The sequence below is a fragment of the Phodopus roborovskii genome, unplaced genomic scaffold (genome assembly GCF_943737965.1).
Source record: "Phodopus roborovskii unplaced genomic scaffold, PHOROB, whole genome shotgun sequence".
Taxonomy (NCBI): domain Eukaryota; kingdom Metazoa; phylum Chordata; class Mammalia; order Rodentia; family Cricetidae; genus Phodopus; species Phodopus roborovskii.
This window is the reverse complement of record NW_026126606.1, coordinates 89,001-114,605: the sequence shown is the minus strand read 5'-3', so window position 1 is coordinate 114,605 and position 25,605 is coordinate 89,001. Positions and strand designations below refer to the sequence as shown.

The 25,605-nt window shown below is 46.8% G+C and overlaps 2 protein-coding genes and 1 non-coding gene across 8 annotated transcripts in view; 1 reads left to right on the top strand and 2 right to left on the bottom strand.

The window, feature by feature from the left end:
* The window catches only part of Atp6v1c2 (ATPase H+ transporting V1 subunit C2), a 35,708-nt gene extending 31,359 nt beyond the window's left edge, over positions 1 to 4,349 (top strand). For 3 of the 6 annotated variants that reach the window (XM_051205953.1, XM_051205952.1, XM_051205957.1), the window contains 4 exons: positions 1,077 to 1,214; positions 1,982 to 2,079; positions 3,814 to 3,950; positions 4,114 to 4,349. In XM_051205953.1, the coding sequence (XP_051061910.1) occupies positions 1,077 to 1,214; positions 1,982 to 2,079; positions 3,814 to 3,950; positions 4,114 to 4,271 (531 nt within the window). In that variant the 3' untranslated portion in view covers positions 4,272 to 4,349. The remainder of the gene's footprint in view (positions 1 to 1,076; positions 1,215 to 1,981; positions 2,080 to 3,813; positions 3,951 to 4,113) is intronic. The other 3 variants (XM_051205954.1, XM_051205956.1, XM_051205955.1) reach the window with 3 other exon arrangements.
* A 346-nt stretch (positions 4,350 to 4,695) lies between these two features.
* On the bottom strand, positions 4,696 to 21,693 carry Pdia6 (protein disulfide isomerase family A member 6). The gene is made up of 13 exons (XM_051205958.1): positions 21,572 to 21,693; positions 17,956 to 18,097; positions 14,400 to 14,457; positions 13,868 to 13,994; positions 10,927 to 11,033; positions 9,610 to 9,740; positions 9,314 to 9,428; positions 8,541 to 8,681; positions 7,942 to 8,026; positions 7,765 to 7,837; positions 7,324 to 7,482; positions 5,786 to 5,882; positions 4,696 to 5,136 (listed from the first exon to the last, which is right to left on the bottom strand). Exons 1-13 carry the CDS (start codon positions 21,603 to 21,605, stop codon positions 5,068 to 5,070), a joined length of 1,338 nt encoding a protein of 445 aa, XP_051061915.1. The 5' UTR covers positions 21,606 to 21,693; the 3' UTR covers positions 4,696 to 5,067.
* On the bottom strand, positions 11,793 to 11,928 carry LOC127237608 (small nucleolar RNA SNORA5). The gene has a single exon (XR_007835863.1). It is a non-coding gene; the product is annotated as a small nucleolar RNA SNORA5 (small nucleolar RNA).
* Positions 21,694 to 25,605: the final 3,912 nt, after the last annotated feature.

Sequence of the window (25,605 nt, the reverse complement as noted above, 5' to 3'; positions counted from 1 at the left end):
CCATGTGTATGCACTGAGGTGGCACCAACACTGCCCAGACCCAAAGTAAGCTGGATGCTAGCCGAGGCTCCTGAATATGAAAGGCCTGGCTGGAGCCCTGGGCCCTGAGCCTCTAAGGGTGTTCAACTCCTTAGTGCAATAGGGTAGATATGGCACATTCTGATAGGAGTGGCTGTCACTAACAAGAACAGAAGCCATTGCCTGACCTTGGCTTCCTGGGACCCTGTCCATCATGAATGCCCAGGCTTGCCCTTAGGTGGGGTTTTTCCTGGATTGTTGATCCCCTGACTGGGTTCCTACTGTATCTCTGGATGGGTTCAGATTATGTGGGCCCTGCCTATATGCCAAGTAAGAGGTTTGACACCCACCCTGAGTATTAGGGTGACACAAGTAAGCCTGCCACCTTCCCCTTGGGGTTCAGATTGCCAGCTGGTGCTGTCTTTACACGGCATAGATTTCTGCAGCCGCAACTGCCCCAGGAAACCTGCTAGAGTCTGTTTGTGTGTGGGAAACAGTTCCTGCTGAATGAATAACCCCCTCCACCCCCAGCACCCTGAGTATCTCTCTTGTTTGGTGTGGTTGGGATTGGATACAGTCAAGCATTCCATATCCTTTAGTTACTGGCCCCCTGTAGGCTAGGGACTGGGTTGCTCTGGGAACACACAGTTGAGTTACCCTGTGTTTTCTACCCATTTGCAGACAGGGTAATAAGGAGTCAAATAGCCTAGCTGCATGCTTAACTAATGTCTTGTATGTGACATGCTGAAGTGTCCCATGAACACCACAGAGGAAGCTGTTCCTGAGTGTCACGGCTCAAACAGATGAGCTCCCTAGGTCAAGATCAGTAATACTTCTGGGAGCTGTTTTGTCTGCTGCTGCTGGGGTCCTGACCCAGGCAAGCACATAGGTTTGTCTCTGTCCCTAGTGTCTGAAACACAGGTCTTGACCCCCTGCCACATGCCTCTCTGAGCCTGGACTCCAGAGGTTGCTTGCACATGCCTTCCAGGACATGAGAATTATTTGTGTTCATGATGCATGTTTTCTGAAAGATTAATAAGTAATTTCTGTGCCTTTAGCAAACATCCTGTGTTGCTCTTAAAAAGGGATCAGCCACCTACCGGGACCACAAGGTTAAGGTAACCCCGCTAGGTAACCCTGATAGGCCCGCTGCGGGGCAGACCGACAGAGACAGAGAGAGTGAGGGCGAGGGCGAGGTAAGCACCCCTGGGAACCGTGGGGGTCCCTGGCTCAACTTTCTCCCCAGCTGAGGAACAAATCTTTGCATTTGCTGTTGTTTCCTATGGCTTGTGAGGTCTCAAAAATGCAGTAGCCCAGAATCCTACTGTCCTAGCCTTCATGGTCTTCTTGGAGCTGGTTCTCTAGGCAGGGAATGGGGCTTGTTGGCTGGCTGGAATGTCTGTGCTCTGGCTGACGGTGGCTGGAGCTGGTGTCTGGTGATGGGCAAGGCTCTGGCTGGAGGGTGGGTTGTTCGGTTGCTCAGTGTTCCTCTCTGACTGCCCTGGCTGGATCACCTCTGGCCTTGTTGAGCAGTTAGAAGTGTCAAATGGGGGCTGCCCCTTCACATCAGGCACGGTAGCAGCAGCTATGGCCTAGATGAGGTTTGAATAACCCCTGGCAGGTGCAGCTGGTAGATGGGTGGGCTGGATCCTGCGGGCAGTGCCTTCCGATGAAGTAGGCAGTGTCTTGGCTATGCAGTGCTGGCCAAGAACCTATCAGCTCATGTGACAGTCTTGAGGTCAAGAGCTGCCTAGCTTCCCACGCCTGGTCTGAGGTGGCCTCTGGCATGTACAGAGCCCCCCAGTACCAGGTACCTGCATGCAGTGGTCCTGAGCCTCCCAGGGCTCTCCTCTGCTTCTGCTGGCTCCCTGGCCTTTCTTCTGGTTGCAGGGTTTGCTCTGTATACTGTGAGCCCTTTCTTGGCTTTTGTCTGGAGGCTCATGTAGTTCTTCCATCTCTGCAGGGACCTCTGCTGCGCTGGCTCAAGGTGAACTTCAGTGAGGCCTTTATTGCCTGGATCCACATAAAGGCCCTACGAGTGTTTGTGGAGTCTGTGCTCAGGTGCGTGGAGGGGGTGCTGGGCTGGACAGGTGAGTGGCAGGGCCTGGAGGGGAAGTGCCAATGCTCCCACCTCTTCTTCCCTCCAGCTCTTTGCTTTCTGTGACCATGTCTTGGCAATCTCCATTCCTTTCCATCAAAGGAATCCCAGTTGGCCGTGTGTCCCGCTCTCCAGGGCTCGCTCTTTCCTGCAGGAATTGTGTGCTCTGCCTGCCTCACCTGTGTAGCCCATACAGGCCCTCCTTAGTGCTGGGACTAAAGGCTTGCAACACCACTGCCTGGCCTCATTTAGGTTTTTAGGGTTGTATTCTCAGTGTTTTCAAGTACAGGGAATCAAACAGCAAGCGTTTTTCAGAGGGTGGCAGTGGTTGAAGAATAATTGACATAGGTGTGCAGATTTGGCTCACGGGATCAGGACCGAGCTAGTTCATGTTAAATCAAAGACTTGTTAGTGGGGAAGCCTGGGTCCACCAGCAGCAAGACACCACCTAGTGGCCGACCTCATCACAGGGGCTGTGGCGGGGGCATGCTGGGGTGTCACCTTGAGGACAGGCACTAGAACTGGCCTGCCCTGCTGAAGTCATGTCCTGGCACAGGATGTTCATCTGAACTGTCACAGGAAGGTTGGCAGGATGGGTGTCACTGAAAGAAGCTGAAGAGGTGTAGAAGGATGGCATGGCCTTCAAGCATGTTGGCTCATGCCTATAATCCTTGCATTGGGCGGGGGTGGGGCAGGGCACAGAGGCAGGAGGATCACTTAGCCTCTGGTCAGCTTGGGACAGAAGAGCGAACACCTGTCTTAAACAATCAACTGGGATGTCTGCTCACCTGGGCTAACCTGCATGTTACAATCATCCCACTGGCCAGAATGGCACTTGCCTTGGGGAATATTACAGCCCTTTCTGGCCATCAAAAGCAGAGGCCTGCCTCCCTCTGCAGACAAATGGGAAGGGCCATTTTCCAGGGCTACTTTGTTCACATAAAGACTAGGGAGGCTCAGAAGTCATTCCTGACACAGATCCCAACCTGACTCATTTTCATAGCGGACTCCAGTAGGAAATCCTGCTGCCCGGCGAGGACATTCTCCTGGGGCACAGAGGATGGACATGGACACTGAACCTTAGCTCAGTGATACACCTGAACACTGTTCTGGAATAACAGATACCCCAGGCAGTGATTGTTGAGGAAATGATTGGGCAGACTTAAATCTTTTTCTGTATATCCAAACACTGAACAAGAGGACCATACCTTGGCAGGACTGCTGTTCTCCTTTAGTGGACAGAACAGCTGAATGGTGACCCTGTAAAGTTCAGATCTGCTCCTTGTGCAACTAAGTATGCAAGGACCCAGCACAGGTGAGCAGGGCCACGAGCTCCTGTTTTTGTCAAGCTGTGACCTTCAGAAGTGACCAGTCAGGAGCCTCATTCCTAGCCTTTGGTTACCTGGCCCAGGTACTTTTTGATAGTTTTGTTTTCCTAATGTTTGTCAGTTACAGCCATCACACGTGCACAGGTGTCCAAACAGGCCAGAGGCTGTGGGATCCTCTAGAGCCGGAGTTACAGGCAGTTGTGAGCGAGCCCCTAGTAGAGGTCCTGGGAGCCTAGCTGGAATCCTCTGGAAGAACAGCATCTCTTAAGCACTGAGCCATCTCTCCACCCTGAAGCACTTGTCCATCCCGAGTTGCTCCTCGGCTTTGGCCTTTACACTAAGCACCCACTTGGTCCTCTTGTCTAGCAGGTATGGACTTCCAGTAAACTTCCAAGCTGTGCTTCTACAGCCCCAGAAAAAGTCAGCCACCAAACGCCTGAGAGAGGTGCTCAATTCCGTCTTCCGGCACCTGGATGAGGTTGCTGCAGCTAGCATACTGGATGTAGGTATTACGGGGACTCGGGTGCACTCTACCAGAGTAGGGCTGTATGAAGCCACATACTTTCAAGGGGTGTACGGTAGCGGGACAACTGCACAGGAGAGTGTGGCCAGAAGCCAAGAGAGCTTCCTTAGAAACAAGACCCGTGTTTGCCGTTGCTCCCTCTGTAGGCCTCTGTGGAAATCCCTGGACTACAGCTCAGCAACCAGGACTATTTCCCGTACGTGTACTTCCACATCGACCTCAGCCTCCTGGATTAGGTGGCCAGCCTGTGTCACCGCAGCCTACCTTGCTCACAGCCAGACGACCAAGTCCTTCAGGATCCTGACTCACAAGAAACTCAAAGACATTAGTTAGAGTGTATTTATTTTTTTAAGTTACAATAAAATGCTCAGTTCTGAGGCTTTTCTGGTGTTCTAACATAACTCCAAACTTTGTCCTGAGCATTTTACACAAAGTGAAACCCTGAGCCTCATTGTCACCGGTGAAGCCCAGTGTGGTTTTCACTCGGTACCATGTTCATTTACCACACAGAACCACACCCTTGCTAAAAGGTCTTGTCTTCATTTTTTGGTTGTGAGCCTAGCCTTTAATGGTTGTGAGCCATCTCTCCAGCCAGTCTTGTCTTCTTCACTTAAATACACTTTCAGAAGGTGGTGGTGTGGTGTCATCAATGCACAGGGTTAGTTTTCAGGCTAAACACCAGACTCCAATTTTATGATGTGCCACTAATTTCATACATTTATCATCAGCATTGTCCAAAATATCATTTTATTCTTAATGGAAAAAGCCATTAATATTCAAACAAAGGAATCACATTTTAAAAATCCTATACATAAGAAACAGCCTCCAAGAACATTCAAGCAGCAGTCAAGAGGAGGGAAAATGTTTCAACAACCCACCTTGCTTCAAAATATGTCAAAGAATGCAATCCAATTCACTGCTACAATTCATAGAATTCTTCAGTGTTTTCTTGAGACGCTGAGGTTCACTGCTGCAGTGTTTCTAGTGCCTGGCCAGCAAGTGCAGCTTGGGAAGGCCAACGGCAGACAGCCGACCAGAGCCTTCACTGTCAGAAAACTGCCTGCTCCCAAGAAAGGGCATTGGAAGGCTGGGCTGTGGCCTCACAACTCGTCCTTCTCCAGGTCATCAAGTTCCACATCGCTGAGGTCAATGTCATCCTCCACAGGAAGCTGGGACAGACAGGTAGGTTAGAGCCTTGAATGACTAATGGTTTCAACAGAAAAGCAACTTGGGGCAACGTCTCACAGACAGTGTAGCCTGGGCTGGCTCCACAATCCGTCCACCTCAGGTTCCATAGCAGACTGCACACATGCACCTCACCTGGGCTTTCTGTTTTTGAAACAGCTCCATTCTTTAGCTCAGTCTGGCCTCAAACTCATGGCAATCCTCCTGCCTTAGCCTTTTAAATGGTGTAGTGTGAATTTATAGGCATGAAACCAAGCTCACCTGACCTTTAAACTTAAAATTTTTATTTACATGTATGAATGTTTTGCCTGCATATATGTTTGTGCACCATGTGCATGAATACCCAAAGAGGCCAGAAGAGGATACTGAGGTTGACACGGATATAAGGCATCATGTGGGTGTTGGGCATTGAGCTCTCTGGTCCTTTTGGAAGAGCAGCCAGTGCTCTTAACTTCTGAGCCACTCTCCAGCTAAGTCAGTTTTAGTAGAAGAGTCTTTCCCTAAAACTGAAGCCATAAGCTGGTTATGCCCCAGGCAGGACAGCAGAGGCACAGCCCTTGATCTGACAGTGGACTTGGTTTGCAGGCACAGAGACAAAGGAGCTGGGGAGAGAAACCCCTTGCTGCCACTTACCTCACCATCTTTACCATCCCAGGGCTCCCTGGCAGTGATGGCAGGAAAGGAACCACCTCCCACGGGTGCTGTGGAGCCACGTCCAAAAGACAGTTCCCTTGGGGGGAAAAATACCAAACATATTTATATGTACTTCCAATGAATAAACAGTCAAAATGCAATGTGTCTTGCACCCATAAAGTCAAGCACTACTTCTAAGTCCTTTTTTTAAAAAAAGAATAAAACATGAAAGACTGCTCAAGACCCTTGCCTGCTGAGCCCACGAGCTTGAAAAGCACATTACTAGTGAGGTGAATGGTTTTGACTAACCCAGCCTGGTGCTGGAAGAACAGAGATATGTAAAGAGCTTACCAGTAAGACGTGAACATCTATACTTGAAAAGTACTTATACAAGTGACAAGTCCTGATCCCCTGGTCTCTACCAACTGCTGGTCTATAGCATCGCCCATTGTTTTGAGGCTGCTGTAGTCCAAGCCAGCCTTGTACTGCTGATCCTGCTGCCTCCACCTCCTGAGTGACAGACAACAGGCATGTACCACTGTGCCAGGCTAAAACCTGTCTTTTATTTTGGGTTCTTTAGTTTTATACTCTTTACTTTTTGTAGAATACTTTTAAGAAGAAAACCATTAAACAAATTCATTACTAAGGCAGTGGTGGTGCATGCCTTTTATCCCAGCACTTTGGAGGCACAGGCAGATGGATCTCTGTGAGTTTGAGACCAGCCTGGTCTACAGTGTGAGTTCCAGGGCAGCCAGGGTTACATAGAAATTTTACCTGCCTTGAATAACAGTAACAAAAATTCATTATTCTGGGTTCCATTTATTACCATTCTTGAGGAAAATGTATGCTTTTTACTTCATGTTTTACTGATATTAGAGGACTTACCCGAAGATTTTTTTAATGCAGCATCCCCTCACTATTATGAAGCATGGTACAATTTATAGTCTACAGCAGCCTCAGTGAGACCCTTGGTCCACGCACACCTACAGGATAGTCTCTACATAGTGTCAGCCCTCAACTTTTGTACCAAGCAGAAAGTTAAAAACCTCATTTCACAAGGCAGCTGAGAAACGAACAAGGAAGAAAGCAGGAACAGGAAACACAATTGATCTCTTTAGGTCAATGCCTTGTATTTGCCCAAGAAGTGATATGAAGAGGTGAATAGCAGGGTGGAGAGCTCTGCAAACTGGCTTTTGAGTTAAGAGCCCATCATGTTTATTTACAGCAGCAGGACTCTCATTTTCACATACATTCCAAAGCCTTCAAAGGCTCTGACCCTAGGTCAATAATACCAAGTACATATGAAGGCTGGGGACTGTGAGACAGACACTGCCACCTCGATTGTGTACAAGATCCCATAGTTAGAGTGAGGCCAGAGCAGTGTATAGTATGACAAGAGGGCCGCCACAGGGAAGAATAATGATTTCAAAGCTCAATTTTATAAACAGCCAATTACGCTTATGTTTTAAATGCCTGGCTTACACATAATATAAACCAACAAAACCCAACAGATGAGACAATAAACAACTAAGAATTACCTGAGAAACTCATTAATGCCTTGTTCACTGAAAGACCCTTTGAGAAGAGCAAATTTCATTTTGCGAGCATTGATGGCTGCCATGGCAGGGTACCCGAACCCTCCAATCCCCAGTGCGTTCTCCAGCTCATACTGAGCTCCGGCTTCTGTCCACAGCCACCTGGGAAAGCAGACTGGCTTTAGGGTGAGGATGCCTTTTGGATTAGAAATCTAGAGTTAAATTCAAGTCTTAGAAAGGCACATAGGACGGGTGTGTGCTCAGATCCTACTAGGCTGCCCACTGAGTCACATGCATTTCCTGTGTCACCTTTAACTTAGGTTATCGGGTATAGTAAGCGACAAACTAGTGTCAAGCACAAGCAGGCAAACCGGTGCACAGCGCACTGGAGGAGAGGCAGGAAGCCTGCAACCCACTTAGGAGACAGACAGCTTCAGAACTCACCCCCACATCTTCTTCTTGTATTTGTCAGCCAGTTTCAGAAGAACTTCCAAGTAAGAGTTCCTGCCTGCAGCCCCTGGTTTACAGACAAGAGACATTGAAGGTGAAATAAAAGCACTTCCCTCAGGAAGCACTCTGAGCAGCCAGCAGCGACAGCAGCCAGAAACAGCCTGTGCTCACCAGTGTCCAGGATGTGGGGCAGCACGGCCACGACACAGAGCTGGTGCTCCTCACATGTCTTCTTGGCCACATCTTCATTAATTATCTGCACAGAAGACAGGGTAGTTGTGCAAGACAACACTCAGACTCCTTCCACACGATGCCTCCTCGCACAGACATGCCATCTAGAACCCTCAAAAAGCGCATGCCAGCATTCATTCCTAAGCCGTCTGAAAGTGCAATGTCCTGGCACAGCCTGGCCTGCCACAGCTGTATGAACAGGACACATGTCTGTGCACAAGGTATCTACGCAGGGTGAAGCTCTTGGTGTCTGTGAGAACTGAAAGAGGCTGCACTACTAGACAGGGCTTACAGCTCATGTGAGAGTGAATCCATAGTGTACGTATTTGAATCCCAGAAAGTTAGGAAAAGTAGTAAATCAGACACAGGGAGTCATTACTGGGGCATGTGCCTATAACCTCAGCACTCCTGGGGCTACAGCAACAAGGTTGCTGTGAAATCAAAGCTAGCCTGGGCTACATGGTCAAACTATAAAACACAAAGGCAGAGAGCTCATCCAAATAAAGGCAGCTTCCTCACCAGCAGGGGGAAGCACTTACTTCAAGCAGCTCTGGAGGCGGGGCATTATCTGAGAACAGATCCAGGGCCCTCGACACTATGTCCGATCTTGTCCGTCCACCATCATAGTCCACAGGAGACTCGCCTTTCTGAAATATCTTGATTGTAGGGAATCCTCTAATCTATTAAAGTATAATAATAACCACAATATATAAAACATTGATTGAATAATAAGCCCAAAATCTTTATGATTTCTAAAACCAGACATTTCACTGTCACAAAAGTATGCTCCAGACACAAAAGTACGCTCCAGCCAAGCATGGGCACACACTTGTAATTCCAGTTGAGAGGTTGAAGCAAGGATCATAAGTTGGAGGCCAATCTGGGCCACTTAATGAGACACTGCCTCAAAAATAAATACATACGTGCCGGGAATGTGGCACAGTGGTGGAGCATTTGCCTAGCATATGTCAGTTATGGCTTAAATCAACAAAACTGGGGTGGGGAATTCCCATCTAGAAGCATAGTCACAGGTTCCCCTGTCCAAGCTCTGGGGATTGAATATAATGTGTATACTCCAGAGACAGAGGATCAACTTCCAAAAGCCAGATGATATAAATCAATAAAACCCAGGGCAAGCAAAAGCCAACTGGAGAGATGGTGCACAGACCCACAAGTCCTGAGTTCTAGACTCCATAGCGATGAACACCATGTCTTCATCTAAAATCTCCCTGCCTACTTCGAAGGCAGGAGTCAAATAGCTGTTGGAAATCTTGAGTATCTCTCAAAGTAAATGAGCCTTAAGTATACTCACCCCGTACCGGCTGGCCAGCACCTGATTCATGGTGGCATCCACAGCCGCCAGCTTCACTTTCCCCTTCGTCTGCTCCTTTACCTCTGTGGCCGCAGCAGCCCATTCTGGCTCCAGGCTGTCGAAACATTTAAAAAGTGCATGAACTCATGTACACTGTGCTGTACATTCTGTTCTAATTTATGCCACACTTCAAATACATCTTGGTGGCTTCAAAGGAGATGATGCACCTGTGCCCTGGATGGGAACAGCACAGTTTACCACTGGATGGCTATCCTGGAAGTGCTGAAGGCACTTACTTTTTGCAGTGTCCACACCAGGGAGCGTAGAACTCAACCATCCAAACATCATCACTATCCAGGACGTTCTTATCAAAGGTGTCATCCGTCAGCTCTATCACATCCTTCTTACTTGAACTATCACCTCTGCCCTGTCACAGTAACATAAGTGTTAAACTACTGCCATCCCCCACCAAAATGAATAATCCTACTGCAAGTATAAACAAAACAATCATTTTACAAGGTAATCAAAGGTAATCAAATTTCTTATTTGTTCATTAGCAAATAAATGAAAACCATTACCAATATGACTGAATTGGAAGCATTCCTTAATATGACTTTTTCTTTGGTAACAGTCTTACTTTAAGACAATTCTGCTACATTTAGTACAACATATGATCTGCCTTGACGACTTTTACCTGTAATTTTTATGAAGAGCTCAAGTACCCCACAAGCATGGCTGAATGCAGGCTTCAGTAGATTGCTCTGTGTAAACACAACTGCTGCTACTTTTTCGTATCTGAAGTCCAGATCATTCAAGATAGCGGACACTAGTGTTTCATCTTCGCCAGGCCTTGCACACGACAGGCAAGTACTCAGCCACAAACCCGTAGACAGTGATGTTCATTCTGCTGTGCTTCTGTCTGCTGCCAGGCTAACTGCCGTGGCAGGGGCAAGGTAACGGTGTCACCTCTGAACTATCTACAGCTAGTTTTACTAGTCCCCTGAGGGGGTGGAGAGCCATTTTACAAATAACTTCAATTCTAAGGATGCATGGACATTATAGCCAAGCTTTACATTTTATACAAAAGCATGTAAAATACCAATCCTACAAAAGGAACTTGAGTCTCTTCCTCTTCCTATTTATCCTGCAGAACTTCCCATGTATTCTGGACTGACTCACAGAGGCCAAGAGCTCTTGAAAAGGCAGGCTGGAAAGTAAGTTCAGGATTCTATTCTCCTCTTGGAACTGGGAAGGTCATGAGATCCCAGAGCCTGCCACCTACCCTTGGCACAGAACTTCTTTACTCTGTACTTCCAACTCCCCATTCCAACCTACGGCCCCAAACATCTATCTGGGAACCTCATTCTCAGACTGCCAGGATGTTCTGGGACTAAGTCTATCCTGCCATGTAGCTCTAAGGAAGGAACAGGCTGGGCAGAGATCATATACTCCTGTAATTCCAGAGCTTGGGAGGCAGAAGTACAAGAATTTAAGGTCATGCTTGGCTCCAGAGAGAATCCAAGGCTAGCCTAGGTTACATGTCACCCTCTGTAAGGAACACAAGTTCAGGCAGAAAACTAAGATGCACTAAGACAGTCACCATATAGCCTTACCTGTTTTCCAGAACTGTACCCACCACTCCGTCCACTAAGGCGATCTTTCACGAGCTGGCGAAGAGCACTAAGGGCAGCATCAACGATGGCCTCCCCAGTTCTGCCACCTGTGAGAGAGCAAAGGACAGTCAAGTGAAGGCAGGCAACCTCAGGCTGGCCTAGTGCACAAGTGCCTCTCTGGTGCCTGTGGAGACTTGTAACTCCTATCTGGTAATCAGGTCTCAGGTGCACTTGCTGCAACCACTCTTGCACTCTGCCCTAAACTCCCCACCCAAACGCCAGTTTCTTCAGTTTCCAGTTACTATGTGAACAGAAGCTCTCTGTTCACTGTGTGGAAAACCACATCTTCTCATGAGGAAATCTCACTTCTACAGAACATACAACATGGACATGGCATAGAAACTTAACATCTAGATAGGAAATTTCCCAAGTACAGAGGAGAAAGCCACAACACCTTTTCTAAGACATGGAGAATAGACAGTATGGGAGGAGTAGCACATGGGAGGTCTCTGAAGCCAAGTAACCAGTAGTCTCTTTCATTGTGCTTCAAGTTCAGCTACGATCAACTCAAGCCCCAAGCAACCACCTCACCTTAATAAAACTCAGGGAGCAGCCAGGACTGCATGAGACCCAACAGTGCAAAAAAAAAAAAAATCGGCCAAATCTCAACCAGCCAGGAGGACAGTGAGTGTGGAAGTCTACCCAAGAAAGAGACTCAAAACCCCAGGACTACTAACTGTTCCAGAAGAGCAGGGATAATACATGCCTTGAAGCTACCTTCAGAGTTCAAAGGCCAGTGTCATATTGGAAGGAAAACACTACAGGAACCATCCTGACCTGTGGGTCCCACTTTTTTTTTGTATGTACAATGTCTGCAGCCAAATTTATCCCTAGGTCCCAGGGCAGGGGACACAGGGCCCATGAGCAGCAGAGCTTGCTGTGGCAGCCATCTGGGCCAGCTCCCATCATGAGAAGATGGGAACTGAATTTGACTTGACTGCAGGGTTCCCATTGTCTATGGTCAGCTTAACCACTGTTCCAGAATATGGTTTGTCTTAGCTCTTTCAATTGAGACCTCAGTCACTAACTTCTACAGTTCTAGTTTGCTAATGGTTACTGTTATTACCTTCTGACTACCTACTTTATAGAGTACATATGGATAAGGAAAGTTTTTATGATCTACTAGGACTTAGACCAACTGTATGGAGGGAACACTCAGGAAGAGCTCAGGTAACTGAAACGCCAGACTCAACATGAGAGCATCCTTTTGCTCCTACTGTAGAGGGTTCTATGTCTGAGCCAGCGTCCCTGTCCCACCCTTTGTACAGGCTACACCCAAGGAGAACTCATCTGGGGAAAGAGATTTTTCCCCCTGTGCACCAGTGTTTACCCACTCTTTCCGTAATGGGCCACAGCATACACCATCCATCTTTGAGGCCATTCTGCCTTCTGCAGCCATTCAGCTCTACTGTGCTCTGGTGCAGACATAGCCTCGCTAAAAAGCTACAGGTCTGGCTCTGTCCCAAACACCTTATTTAGGGCAGGTGGGATGGCGAAGCAGGTGAAAGCACTTAGCACCAGGCCAGGCAACCTGAATTCAGTTTTTGAGATGTACATGGTGGAAGGTGAGAACTCCTATAATGGTCTTATGACTTCACACGAGCACTCAAGCCCACACATGCCACCAGTAAGTGTGTAATGATAACCTTATTTACAAATAGAGACAGCAGAAAAGAAAGCTCTAAGTATTCTGTTTTGTCAAACAGCAAAACTATAACCAATTATCATTTCAAAGCAAAAAGACAAACATTTAACTCCAGAAAACAAAAGCTCATCATCAAGGGAAACAATGCGACCAAGGCGTTGTCTCCAAGGATTCTGACGCCCCCAAGTCTGGAGATTTACCAAGGAGACTGGTACCTATTAGCTAGTATGTGTCTCCTATCCTATGCATGTACTGTTTTAATCTCATTCTGGTAACCTGGGAAGACCTCCTGCCCTGCTTACAGAAAAGCAGCAAGGCTAGATAGAGCAGAAGTGCTATGTGGACTAGAGGCCCGAGCATGGAGGGCAGGGCAGTTGTGGCAGGCTGTGCCTTGAATTTACTCTTCAGACTCCACAGCCCTGGGACCTCCATAGGCTGAATCTGACTGGGATTCTCCTACTCAGCCCACAGGTACCTCTGTTCACATGCAAGGACCAGCTCTTTATGAAATATCTACAAACTTTTAGCCAAATTCACCATAATGTAAAAATTATGCTCAACGTTTTCATAAGGACCAAGATCCGTCCCAACCCATCAATTCTGATTAGATATTGTGTGCGTAACTAATGATCAACTAAAGATCATGCATGTGTTGAACATGAGCTAACCACCCAGCCATCCCACTCCCCAACCCTGGGGTGCTTTAAGAGCAGCGTGACTGCTCCTGGGAGTTCAGAGCCAGGACTCTCTGGCTGCCTGTGACTCCCAACACACACACACACAATTTTCTTATCTCTAGAACAGGGAGAATTTGGAGTACCTATTATCAATAGTTTATGACACTATTAGCAGTTTCATAGTCAATGGCATATGCATTAAGGAATAAAGAGCATAGGCAAATACACGTATGCTTTGCCAGACTCTAGTCTTACAGTAAGGGGAGGAAAACACAGATTTTCATCAAATATTAAATAGCTGTATTGAGAAAGGCATGGAGGTAAAAAGGTGCGGGTCTACGACCACTCTAAATAATTCACATTCATGCAGGAATGCACACACACCTGCATGCATCTGCAGCCCTCCCCACTCTTCCCTACATGCTAATGCTCAAAACTTGGAGGAGGCACTAAGTGCTGTGTGCTATCACAGAAAGCAATGTTAAGATGCTGCAGGAGCCAGGCTAACTGGTTACAGAAGGTGTCGCCCACAGGGGAATGGAGTAGGAAGAGTCCTTACCCTGATAATCTTCCGGTTTGTTTTTGTTAGCTCCAAATATCTTGATGGTAGGAAACCCCTGGACGCCATACTGACCTCCCAGGGACTGATGCTTATCTGCATCAACTGCACCAACTTTGACAACATCCTGAGGAAACACAGACAGATTACCTCTTTTTCCTAGTCCTACAGCCCCATCCAAGTACATAAGGTAAAGGGCTTGGTGAAGTTACAAGGACCACTGAGGATTTTAGCCTTGAAAACCACAAGAGAATTTAAGTTGTACAATGGGTGAAGGGCAAGTCTAGCCATCGGGGGTCTCTGGAAGACTGGACACCAAAGCCTTCAGAACCAGCATGGCTACAGTAATTATGTAATTTAGCTTGGAAACAGATGGAATAAAAATGACATAAGAAGTACCATCTATCCTAAGCCCTCTCCCATAGGGTATTCGGCAGCACTCAGGACTTCACCATGCAATTTAACTTTCAAGAGTATACTAACCCATGTGCAGATTTAAACACACAGTGGGGAGGCGGTCTCAGATACTCACTTTCAACGCAGTGGCTGCTTTCTTCCATTCTGGTGTTAACCTCTGGCAATGACCACACCTGCCAAGAGACAAAACACAAATATGTTGTTGGTTAAACCCTCTGACTAGTGGGGGTTCCCACTGAGCTGGGAGCTTGCAAGAACAAGGACCAAGAGGCCCAGTGACTACTTTCACATCCCAATAGAAACTTCAGTAAACCATAATCATTAAATAAACTCCATCACTTGCTGACTATCCAAACAGGCCTGTCAGAACATAGGGAAAACCTTTGTTTTTCATGCACTAATTCCGTAAAAGCAACCAGAACATTCTGTAAATCAGGCAGGACAGCACACACCTGTCATGGTGGCAGGGACAGGATCACAAGTTCAAGGCCAGCCATCTGCACAGTGAGCTCTGGCACAGCAGAGACAACATAGTGAGGTCCCTCTCCAAAGCCCAAACAAGCAAAATGTGAAATAACATCACAGCACACTGTATGACGGAGATAGAAACCCACTTTTACTATCCAATAAGGTCACGGGCCACTGCACTGTTCATTCTCACTCCTGTGTAATTGCGGAATGCCCACTGTATGCAGACTGTGTGGTTTACCCACAGGAAATATGGTGTATATTTTAAAAAGGTTACACTCATCTCTTCTACTTGTGTCTCTAAGGACATCAACTTCACTGTTTTTACACTATAAATAATAAAATAGAGACTGGCAAATGACTGGATTCCCACGCTGGCCTGCCTGAAGTGAGCCACTGCCCCATCATGCTCCCACACAGACACCATGTAATTCATACTCTACAGGGATCTGAACTCAGTCCCAACATTTTAAGCAAGGTTATTTTGTGGCAATGCCTTGAATTGGTGCTTTGACATATTTATACCCATTTACATATATACTTTGCTGCAGGTGAGGCACTTAGAATCCAGAAGTCAAATCTTCACATGGCTTAGCTTTCAGGAGAGAGTCAAATTAAATGTTTAGAGCACACACTACCTCTATCTAATGTTAGGCACTATGCACAGACCACAGTACTACACGAAAATGAGTCCAGAATCTAGAAGTTCTATTATAAATGTATGTATTCCACAGTTGATGTGATCACTGCTACTTAATGACATCTATGAATAAAAACCACAGTTATTTTCTTATCATTATAAATGATCAATAAAATCATCAAAGACATTCTAACATCATCTATGTGTACAACTTTAGAATTGAATTACATAGCTGTTAGCTTGCTGATGCCTTTTGGTATCTATTAGTGAGAAAAGAAGCGCTAGTTGAGTATCCATAACCCTGAAACTTTAAGTCCAGGGGTGGGATGCAGCTCAGTGTGAGCTGTGTGTGAGCAAAGCCCTAGCTCAATCCCCACACAGCAGAGTAAAAACCAAACAAAGCCACCCAAACAGGACACCTTTTGAACACTTTACAACATCTAGTTCTGGGCTTTTAAATTTTAGAGATGTTCAGCGGGTAAAATCCGTGTAAATATTTCAAAATCTGAAAAAATGCAAACACCTCTGGCCCCAAGCATTTTAGACAGGATATTCTCAATTTGTACTCTATTACATAGGCTCTATCTCTTGATTCTTTTCTGAGTCTCATATAGTCCAAAGGTTGACATTGAACTTCTGATCCTTGCAAAAGTTTTTCTTTTTTAAGAAAAAGTCTTGCTATGTGGCCCTGGGACTCCTCACAATCCCTCCTGCCTCTGCTTCTGGAGTGTTAGAGCTAAAGGCATGTGCCATTTGCCCAACTATCTGCTCTAGTCAACATCCAAAGCCTTTAATCTATGAAGGAACCCAAGGTTGTCCCTGGATGGAAGAATCCAAGCATAAAAAGGCTCAAAGTGATTGTTCTAATTAGACATTTTCTCAGAACACTATGCATAATTGTTACCTACCATACCCAGAACCTGCCTTTGAAATCACACCATCTGCTAAAATTTCACGAGGAAGTTTTCTTGCACTCCCTCCAGCTCTCAGAAACAAATCAACTACTCACGACATAAGCGATAAGAAGCTGAATGTGCAAAAACACCTCACAGAGCTGTTTAATAACGCATCAGCCTGTAAAGGTACTATTTGTCCAGGCTAGTTCAAATGGGCTGACTATATAAACTAGCACTTGGATGTAAAAACCTTTATAAAATAGTCAAAGCATTAAAAAGAACCAGGTGCACAATGTGCTGGCACGAATGTCTAGTACTGCATTCCATCTACTTGCTACACTGACTTAAGAAATCTGCTGAGAAGTAGTGCTAAATTTCTAAAACTGTCTCAGAACCCACGAAAGAACTTTCAACAGACACATAGTAAAATGCACCCACTCAGGACTTCAGAAGTGGATGGTGAGGATCCCATGAGAGCCCAGGCCTGGAAGCACAGGTCTGTAGAGACAGAGGCAAAGAATGAGCTCAAGGAAGGCTTTCCTGAGATTTGGAAGTGAGTTCAAGGCCAGCCTGGACAACTTGATCAGAATCTGCCTTAAAAATAAAGTTCATGTCATACTCTGGAGTGGTTCAAAGGAGATGCTCCCCTGAGTCCCGGGCATTGTAATTCTCAGTGTCCCATTGGTGGTGCTGTTTGGGCAGGCTGAGGGGCTACGGCCTTGCTAGAGGCCATGTGTCACCGGATCAGGCTTTTGACAGTGTACTCACATCTTTTCTAGTTGGCTCTCTGCCGCCTCAGCTACGCCTTTGGTCTGCTGCCTCTGCTTCACCACCCTGTCTTTCCTTTTGGAACTGTAAGCCCAAATAAGCTCTTTCCTCTGTAAATTGCTGTGGTTGTGGTGTTTCACACAGCAACAGAGAAGGAACTAAGGATATCTTCCCAAACCTTGAGATGCTGCTCACTTGTGAGGGTTCCACCCTGTGTTTGCTCACCTTCAGACACACAGCTGATAGTTAGCTTCTCTTGGGGGGTCTTACTTTCTGCTGCTGCTTAAAGCCACCACAGTCCTGTACACAGTTTACCTAGTTCCCACCTGCCATGTGTCTTCGCTTCCCTTTTCATCACATGCTTTAACTAGTAAGCCATGCAACACTGCATTCTGTATATGCATGAAAGCCCAGGTCTCCTTCCACCACGTGGGTCCCAAGGGCTGAATCTGGTCACCACGCTTGGCAGCACACCCCTTTTCCCAGGAGATACCTTGCCAGACCATCCCACAACTGACTCAATCTCCCTGGCTTTCAAGTGCAGTATCCTAGTCTACAACTATTTGGACAAGGTGGCACAGATTTGTAATCTCAGTTCTTAGGAAGGTGAGGCAAGACCATATAAATTCTAGGCCAGCTTGGGCTACATAACTCCAGGGTTGCAGACCAACCTAGACCACACAGGACACCTGTATTTATGTGCACATAAACCATTTAACAACAGCTGGGCATGGTGGTGCATACCTTTAATCCCAGCACCTGGGAGGCAGATGCAGATGGATCTTAGCAAGTTCAAGGCCAGCCTGTTGTATATAGTTCCCAATCAGCCAGAGCAAGCGACCCTGTCTCAAAAAAGCAAAATCAATCTTTTAAAAGAATAACTATTTTACAATACGTACCATGGGGCATAAAACTCTACAAGCCACAGACTATTGCTCTGAATAACTTCTCTGTTGAAATTTGATGGCGTTAATTCAATGACATCATCACTGGAGGAATATAGACCGCTGACGGCCAGAAAGAAGGTACAGCTCACCAGACCTGGACAAATGACAAAACAGCAATGACAGCACAGTGCACAGCAAAGCCTCTTCCCCAACCTAAGGCCCTTGCAGAAGAGGACAGCCTGGACCTGCCCCTGCCCTTGGGTCCTCTCTGTTGCAGTGCTAGGCACGAAGGGCATGGATCACTCAGTCATGACAGTTGCTGCTTTCAATTTCAAGCAAAGCACTCTCTTTGCAGCTAGGATCTAGGAACCACGCTCATTTTGTAAATAAGCAAACATAGGAAGAAAAGGCCCATGCACTGTCAAGGTAAACACACCAAGTGGCAGAGTGGCTCTCTAACTTCTGTTCCAAGCTGCTGGTTAAGCATGCCTTGGCATGAAGAAACAGATACATTATTCAAGAACGCTGCATCTGATGGATCCATTTTTTTTTTTTTTAAGATGTGAAAAACAAGGGAGATGGCTCAGTGAATTAAGAACATTTGCTATGCAAGCATAAAGATCCAAGTTCATATCCTTAGTGTAGACAGAAAGAGCTGACCATGGCTCTACATGGCTGTAACACCACTGTGTGGGAGGGGAAGAGAGGGGCAGAAGGATCCTGGAAGTTTGCTGGCCAGTCTAGCTGAAAAGTGAGCTTTTGGTTTAACTAGTGACCCTCTCTCAAGGGAATAAAAGATAGATTAGAGGGACAGAGGAAGACACTCAACATGCCCCTTTGGCCTCGGCATGTGTAGGCACGGGTATATACAACTCTACACTCAAGAGAATGCACCACACATGCCCCCACATACAAACACAAAGACACAACAGAAGGGAACTATGGAGAAAGGACTGGGACCAGAGGGGAACGAAGAAAAGGTAACCGGGTGTTGTATGTTGTGAATATGGCCATGGTACATTATGTACATGTATGAAAATGTCTCAAGGAAACCTACTATTCTGTCACTTACTATATTCAATTATCAACATCTAAGAAGTATAATACATTTGAATTATAGAGAGGGCCAATATTGTAGGAACTTATGAAATAAAAGTGGCCTTTACTAAGAGTGATGTCACATACACACCAAGAAGTATGGAATGAGACAGCTAACACACTACCTGGGGACAATAGGGAAGGCTGAAGCTGGCTACTGCACTTAATGACAAAGTTGACTGTGAGCACCTGGGCAACTGTGACAGTGAAAATAACCAGCAGTCAGTGGGCAGAAGATTGGAGGAGAGGAGGCAGTAAGTCCAGAGAACACAGACAGTTCTCTGAGTTTCGTTATGAGGAACTGGAAAGAGTGTGGGGTGGAGTGAAGCTTCAGTGTAGAGATGGGAGTCACCTGTGTGGATATGTATGTATGTATAGTGGGACAGGTAAAGGACACTGAAGATATCAACCAGAAGCCCCAAGTCAGGGCAGGAATCCAGAGTCTGCGACAGAGGAGCTATGGACCCTTCCATCTAATTCACAAAGTGAGACAAGATGAGTATGTTTGGATGCTGGTTCAGCCAGTGGGGTCGTTCCCTCAAATGACCATCCACTGTGGGAACCATCATTCACATGTGGTTACCCAAACTGAGAGGTCCTGCAGGAGTAAGAAAAAGCATACCGGATTTCAAAGACTTGAAGAAAAAAAATAGAAACAAACTTTATTAATATTTTCATACTGATTGAGTTTGTGGTGAAATCTTGATAGCTTAAGTATAGATGATCGGGGCTTAGTGACAGCATGCCTGCAGGCTATGTTACCACGTGACAAAGGCACAAATAGGGATAGCTATGACACCAATCATTAGGGCTAGAATCCAATGGGGTTGCCACCATAACTGTGGTCATTCTGCTTCAGTTGCGGCTCCTAGAAAATTTAGGATTACATTATATACAAAGTTTCACACATCTCTATTGGATGGCATTGTTTGGCAAAGGGAATAATAGTAGAGCTTGCCTCCAAGAGCTGGGATTAAAGACACGTGCTCCCATGTCCAATGAGTTCTACTACTTTATAAGACTATGTATCTTGTTTACAAATTCTTACTTGCTTGACATACTAAGTCTTGTGAGAATATCAGAGCTCGAAAAAAAAATCAGAAGTTAGGGACACTTTGTACACAAAGTCATATAGACTATTACCTCCAATGTAAAACTATAAACTTGTTGCAATCTACCTCTGACTGAAGGCCATCCTAAGTTTTAAGGTGTTTAGGTCTTAGAAGTTTGATAAGTTGTTTCTATTGGGTAGCCATCTGTCAAGGGAAGCTCCTGAGAGACCTAAGCAAAGTGTAAAGACAAAAAGATCTTACCACAATGTCTAGGAAAACAAATTGTCCCAAAAAAGCCTTCCTGAGGCATGGAATCACCATCCATCTCTGTGGATGTCCGAAAGGGCCAAGAGAAGCAGAACCACCCAATTCTAAAGACTGATGGCTCCAAGATGGTCTACCAGGGTCAGGGAGGAGCAAACACACTGCTCTTGGCATCTGTTCTCCAGCCAACACTCCTCTTCTAGGATGGAGTGGAGGCTGACTTACTATGGCAGAGTAGGTCAAAGCTGACCCATCAGCCACTCTACACAGCTACAATGAGCACCACCAGGAAACAGAACTCCCAGGGTCCACACTACATGCCTGCAGATGGTTTTGCCATCTGTGGCTTCCCATTCAATCTCCGTAGCCGTTAAGGGTGTTATAAATTCACGCCTGTAACATTTCTGCCTGGCACCCGCCTGCAGCAGGGTGTCCAAAAAAAAAAAAAAAAAAAAAAAAAGCTGACTACCTGATTAAAATAATGAGTTAATTGATAGGCTCACTTTCACAGACACGGGAAAAGTAGAGATTAAATCTTTCCCTCTCATCTGCTTTCCACAGTAACCCAGCAAGTACTTCTTAAACACGTCCTAACTACCGATCAAGGGGTGAGCATGAGCACGGCTGAGGAAAAAAAACAAAGCAAAACAAAACAAAACACTGGCAGAGAGTTGAGAAAGCATGCTCCCGGTCACAGACAGTAAATGAAGGGGGAGGGGGTACAGGGACCCATCTCCCCTACTTTCCAGCCAGGATCTAGGCTGCGTTAAGTAACGCCTGAGATTTTAGGGCCGTGAACAAAGGCAGCCGGGGAGGGAGAGAACCCCCAAATTCACCCACAGGGTCGCTAAACATCATTCCGGGGCACCTGGATGGACGCTCAAAGGCTTTAAAAGTGATCAGGTGCGGTGAGGCCTCCCTCGGAAGGCACTGGCCACCTTCTGTCCGCATCTCAGGGCCGGCCTCTGCTACCCGCGTCAATAGGTGAAGGCTGAGCTGGACCGGCGGTGGCTCGCACTCGGGGTGAGCAGAGGCAGCGAGTCCCAGGCTCCCCAGGGCCTCCTGCAGGGGGCCCGGCCGGGCCTCTTTCACCCCGCCGGCCGAGAAGCCCTCAGGCCGGCCCGGCACCCCGTCCCCTCCACTCGGGCCTGCTCCGCAGCCCCGGGGCCTCCGATCATCCCCGGCCCGGCCTCCTATCGCAGGCCCGCGCTTACCGAACCCCAGGCGAGCCATGCTGAGAAGCCGCATCCCGTCCGCGCTGCCACCGCTCCGGCTCTGCCGCGCCCACGTCCCGCCCTCGTCTTCTAGCGGGCGGTGCGCCGGCGCGCGGGGGCGGGCCGGAAGGGCTCGCCGCGCCGTGGCCGCCGCTCATTGGTCTCTGTGGACTTCGCTCGCGTGCATGGCCAATGGGAAGCGGCCGGGTAGAGGTTACCGGTTTGGTTTTTTTTTTTTTTTCTCCTGTGGGGCCAGGGACTAGCGGTGGAGCGGAGCTGGGCGGGGCGGCGATGGGCGGGGAATGAAGGGGCGGGAACAGAGGATACCCTGTCCCTGCGGGTCCCCTTGTACCCCTAATTTTTCCTGGGCTAACTGGAGAACTCAGTACTGAGTCTTCATTTCTCCCAGTCCCTCATTCTCTTTCCTCTTTGCCTCTCTTGTTGCCCCTTCCAGCCCTCACTCCCTGACCAGTCTCTATGTTGGGAAACTAGCCCCGGCTCCTCAAATGTGTTTAGGACCTTATTCTTTTGTACGTGGGCTGAGTATTCAGTGGAAACCATTTGCAGAGTTTATCTTGTATAAAGCACCTTTCCATACTTATTATTTTGTTAAATTGACCGCAAAGCCTTGCACACTCACGTGATCACTGGACCCTTATAGCTTAAACAGCTGTGATAAGTGGGGGAGGTGGGGGCTAAAATGTATCACCTGGCCGAGTGTCCTCTGCAACATTTACAAAGTGTTTTAAGGCGAACATAGTAAGACACAATTGAAAATAATGGCTGGGGATACAGTTCTGTGGGTGGAGTGCTTGCCTACAAGCCCTGGAGTGGATTTCAGGCCACAGAAACACACCATGGTGACTGTGCTGGCTAATTTTATAGCAGCTTGACTCAAGTAAGAGTTGGAGGGAACCTCAACTGAGGAAATGCCGCCATAAGATCCAGCTGTAGGACATTTTCATTAGTGATTGAGCGTGAGAGGTCCATCCCTGGGCAGGGGATCAATAAGAAACAGGCTGAGCAAGCCATGGGGAACAAGCCACTAAACATCACCCCTCTGTGGTCTCTGTTAGACACAAACCAGAGTCACTTGGGAAGAGGGGGACCTCAATTAAGGAATTGCTTCCATCAGTATGGACAGTGGGACAGATGTTTGAGCATTTTTTTGATTGATTGATAATCCATGGAGGAGGGCCCAGCCCACTGGAGGTAGTGCCTCCCCTGGACAGGTGGTCCTAGGCTGTCTAAGAAAGGTAACTGAGCTGGGACCAAGCCAGGATGAGTGATCTCTGCTTCAGTTCCTATCTCCATGCCTCTCAATTAACCATTTACTTCCCAAGATGCTTTTGGTCAGTGTTTTATCACAACAGAAAACAAACTAAGAACGACTAACTGGAGTCACAGCCACAGGCCAGGGACCACACAGCCTACAGAGGCAGGGAAAACAAAGGCACATTATACTGCTATGTTCCTGGGTTCTGATTCAATGAAGACCCTGGTACCATGGAACCCAGAATTAATCTCGTTTTGTTTGCTTATACACACAAATGCATATTCTCACAGTGCTGACTATCAGACCCAAAACTCCCCCATGCTATCAAGTGTTCTGACACTGAGCTAGCTATGCCCCCAGCTCCTCACTCACAATATTCTGCGGCCATCACCAGTATACACACCCAGGTCTTTCCTTGTTCTAAACCAAAATTCTGCCCATAAGAACATCACATTCCTTCCCTCGTCTGTGGTCATCATACTTTATTGTTCATAAACTTGGCTAAGTTTGTGTAAGTGCTTTATACAAACAAGATCATTTATGTCCTTTACTGTCTATTTACTATATACAACATGGTGTGCGCGTGCTGCCATACATGTTTTCAAAGTCTCTCCATATTATTGCAGGTGCTAGAATTTCATTTCTTCCTGAGGCTGACAGATATTCCATTGTAGGAATGGACCATGTTTTCTTTACCCATTTCTCTGTTGTTAGGCATCTGGGGGCCTTTTGCTTCTCAGTGTTAATACCGAGGCAAGCATTGATGTTCAAGTAGCTTCAGGTTTTTGGGAATATAGCAAGAGTGCAATTGCAGACTCCTGTGGTAATCCTTGTGATTTACATTAGAGAAACTGTTACAATGTTTTTCACAGGAGTTGCTCCTGCTCATAATGTATAATTTGTATCCTATTTATTTCCATCAATCTGAGCAGACGTCAGATGTGAGACCTCTAAGTAGATTGAGAGCCAGTGTGAGTCTGGGCTGTGGGTGCCCTCCCTACTCCCATGAGATCAGTGGGACTCTGATAGGGGCTACTCCATCCCCAGGTCCTGTGATTTTCTGTGGAACGGAGTGGAAGTGTGGCTGTAAGAGACACAGGGCATGGGAGAGAAACAGCCTGTCACTGGAGTATGTCACCAAAGTTCAGCTCCATACCTAACAGCAGCAGACCCCTGTAATCCTGACTACTGCTGCATCTGAGCTCTGTGACTCTGGGATACTGGACACACTTTGTTCTGTTCTTGTTTTCTTAAGTTAATGGTGATGACTCCGTCCTGCTAGAGCTGGCTCTTTCACTCAGCGCATATTTCCTGAGTGCCTACTGTGCACACAGCTGTGTTCATGGCTTGGCCTCGGGGATCTCACAAATGAGAACATGGAGCTGTATAGCTCACTTGGTGGAGTGCTTGCCTCACGTGGCAAGGAGGTCCTGGGTTTCATCTCCAGCACCACATAAACAGGCACATGGGAAGCCATTTTCTAAAATGAATGTTCATTTACAGATATTGGTTGGTAAACAATGATGCTTATAGTACTGTTTGTTGTTGGGGTCAGTGATGTAACTGTTCCAGATTTCTGAGTGAGGGCTCTCTTCCTTCCTCATGTGATGTTTTCTGTATAATACAGACACAGAGAGAGTGATCACACTCATGCGGGCACTCAACTTATTTTCTCTGCTTAGAGACAGTTCAGGATCCCTTACGTAAGCAATGGTGCCACTCACAGTGGGCATGTTTTCCTAAGAACACAATCAAGAGAATTCCCCCAGACATGTCCACAGACCACCTTGATCCAGACAATACCTCACTGAGACTCCATGCCTGGGTGTTTTTACATTATGGTCAGTTTGAGAATTTACCCATCAGAGAAGAAAAATAGAAGGAATTCATGGGTGAGGGTTGTTTGTTAGTTTTGTATCTGCAATCAAAACCTCTTTTATACTTCAGCTTTTAGCTTCAAAGATTTTTTTTAAAAGAAGATCATTCTATTTTTTTACAAGATTTATCTATTTATTTTATGTATATGAGTTATCTATCTGCATGTATGACTTTATGTCAGAGGAGGGCATCAGATTCCACTACGATGGTTGTAAGTCACCATGTGGGTGCTGGGAATTGAACCCAGGACCTTTGGAGGAACAGCCAGTGCCCTTAACCACTGAGCCATCTCTCGGGCCCCCAGTAGCTTCTAGAGCAGTGGTTTTCAACCTTTCAAATGCAGTTACCCTTTAATACATTCCTTATGTTGTGGAGACCTTAAAAATATATTTGTTGCAACTTTGTAGCTGTATTTTACTACTGTTATGAATCATAATGTAAATATCTGCTATGTAGGACCCCTGTGAAAGGGTTGTTCAACCCCAAAGGAGTTGTGACCCCAGGTTGAGATCTCTGTCTAGATCTATCACGGGTGTGAAACAGCCAATGTGTCTCACTCTGATCCAGTCATAATTTAATGTGAGCCCTCTGCTCTGAAAGTCACTTGTTAATGGCCCCAGGCTGGGGATTTACTCGTGTTTCCCTCCACTGTGAAGGTGCTGCCAGAACTGGGTCTCTTAAGCAGGAATGCAAACAGTCTGTCATGTAGGAGGCATCTCCTTGCCAGTGGCGGTGGATGGGCAGGAAGATTGTGTGTCTGGGCCTTTTGCCACTGCACTGTGCCAGCATGATGATGGGCCAGGTAAGCCACCCAAGCGCCCATCAACAGAGAACACAGGATGTGAACCTTTGAGTGGCTGAGTTTGCTGACCAAGTGTGG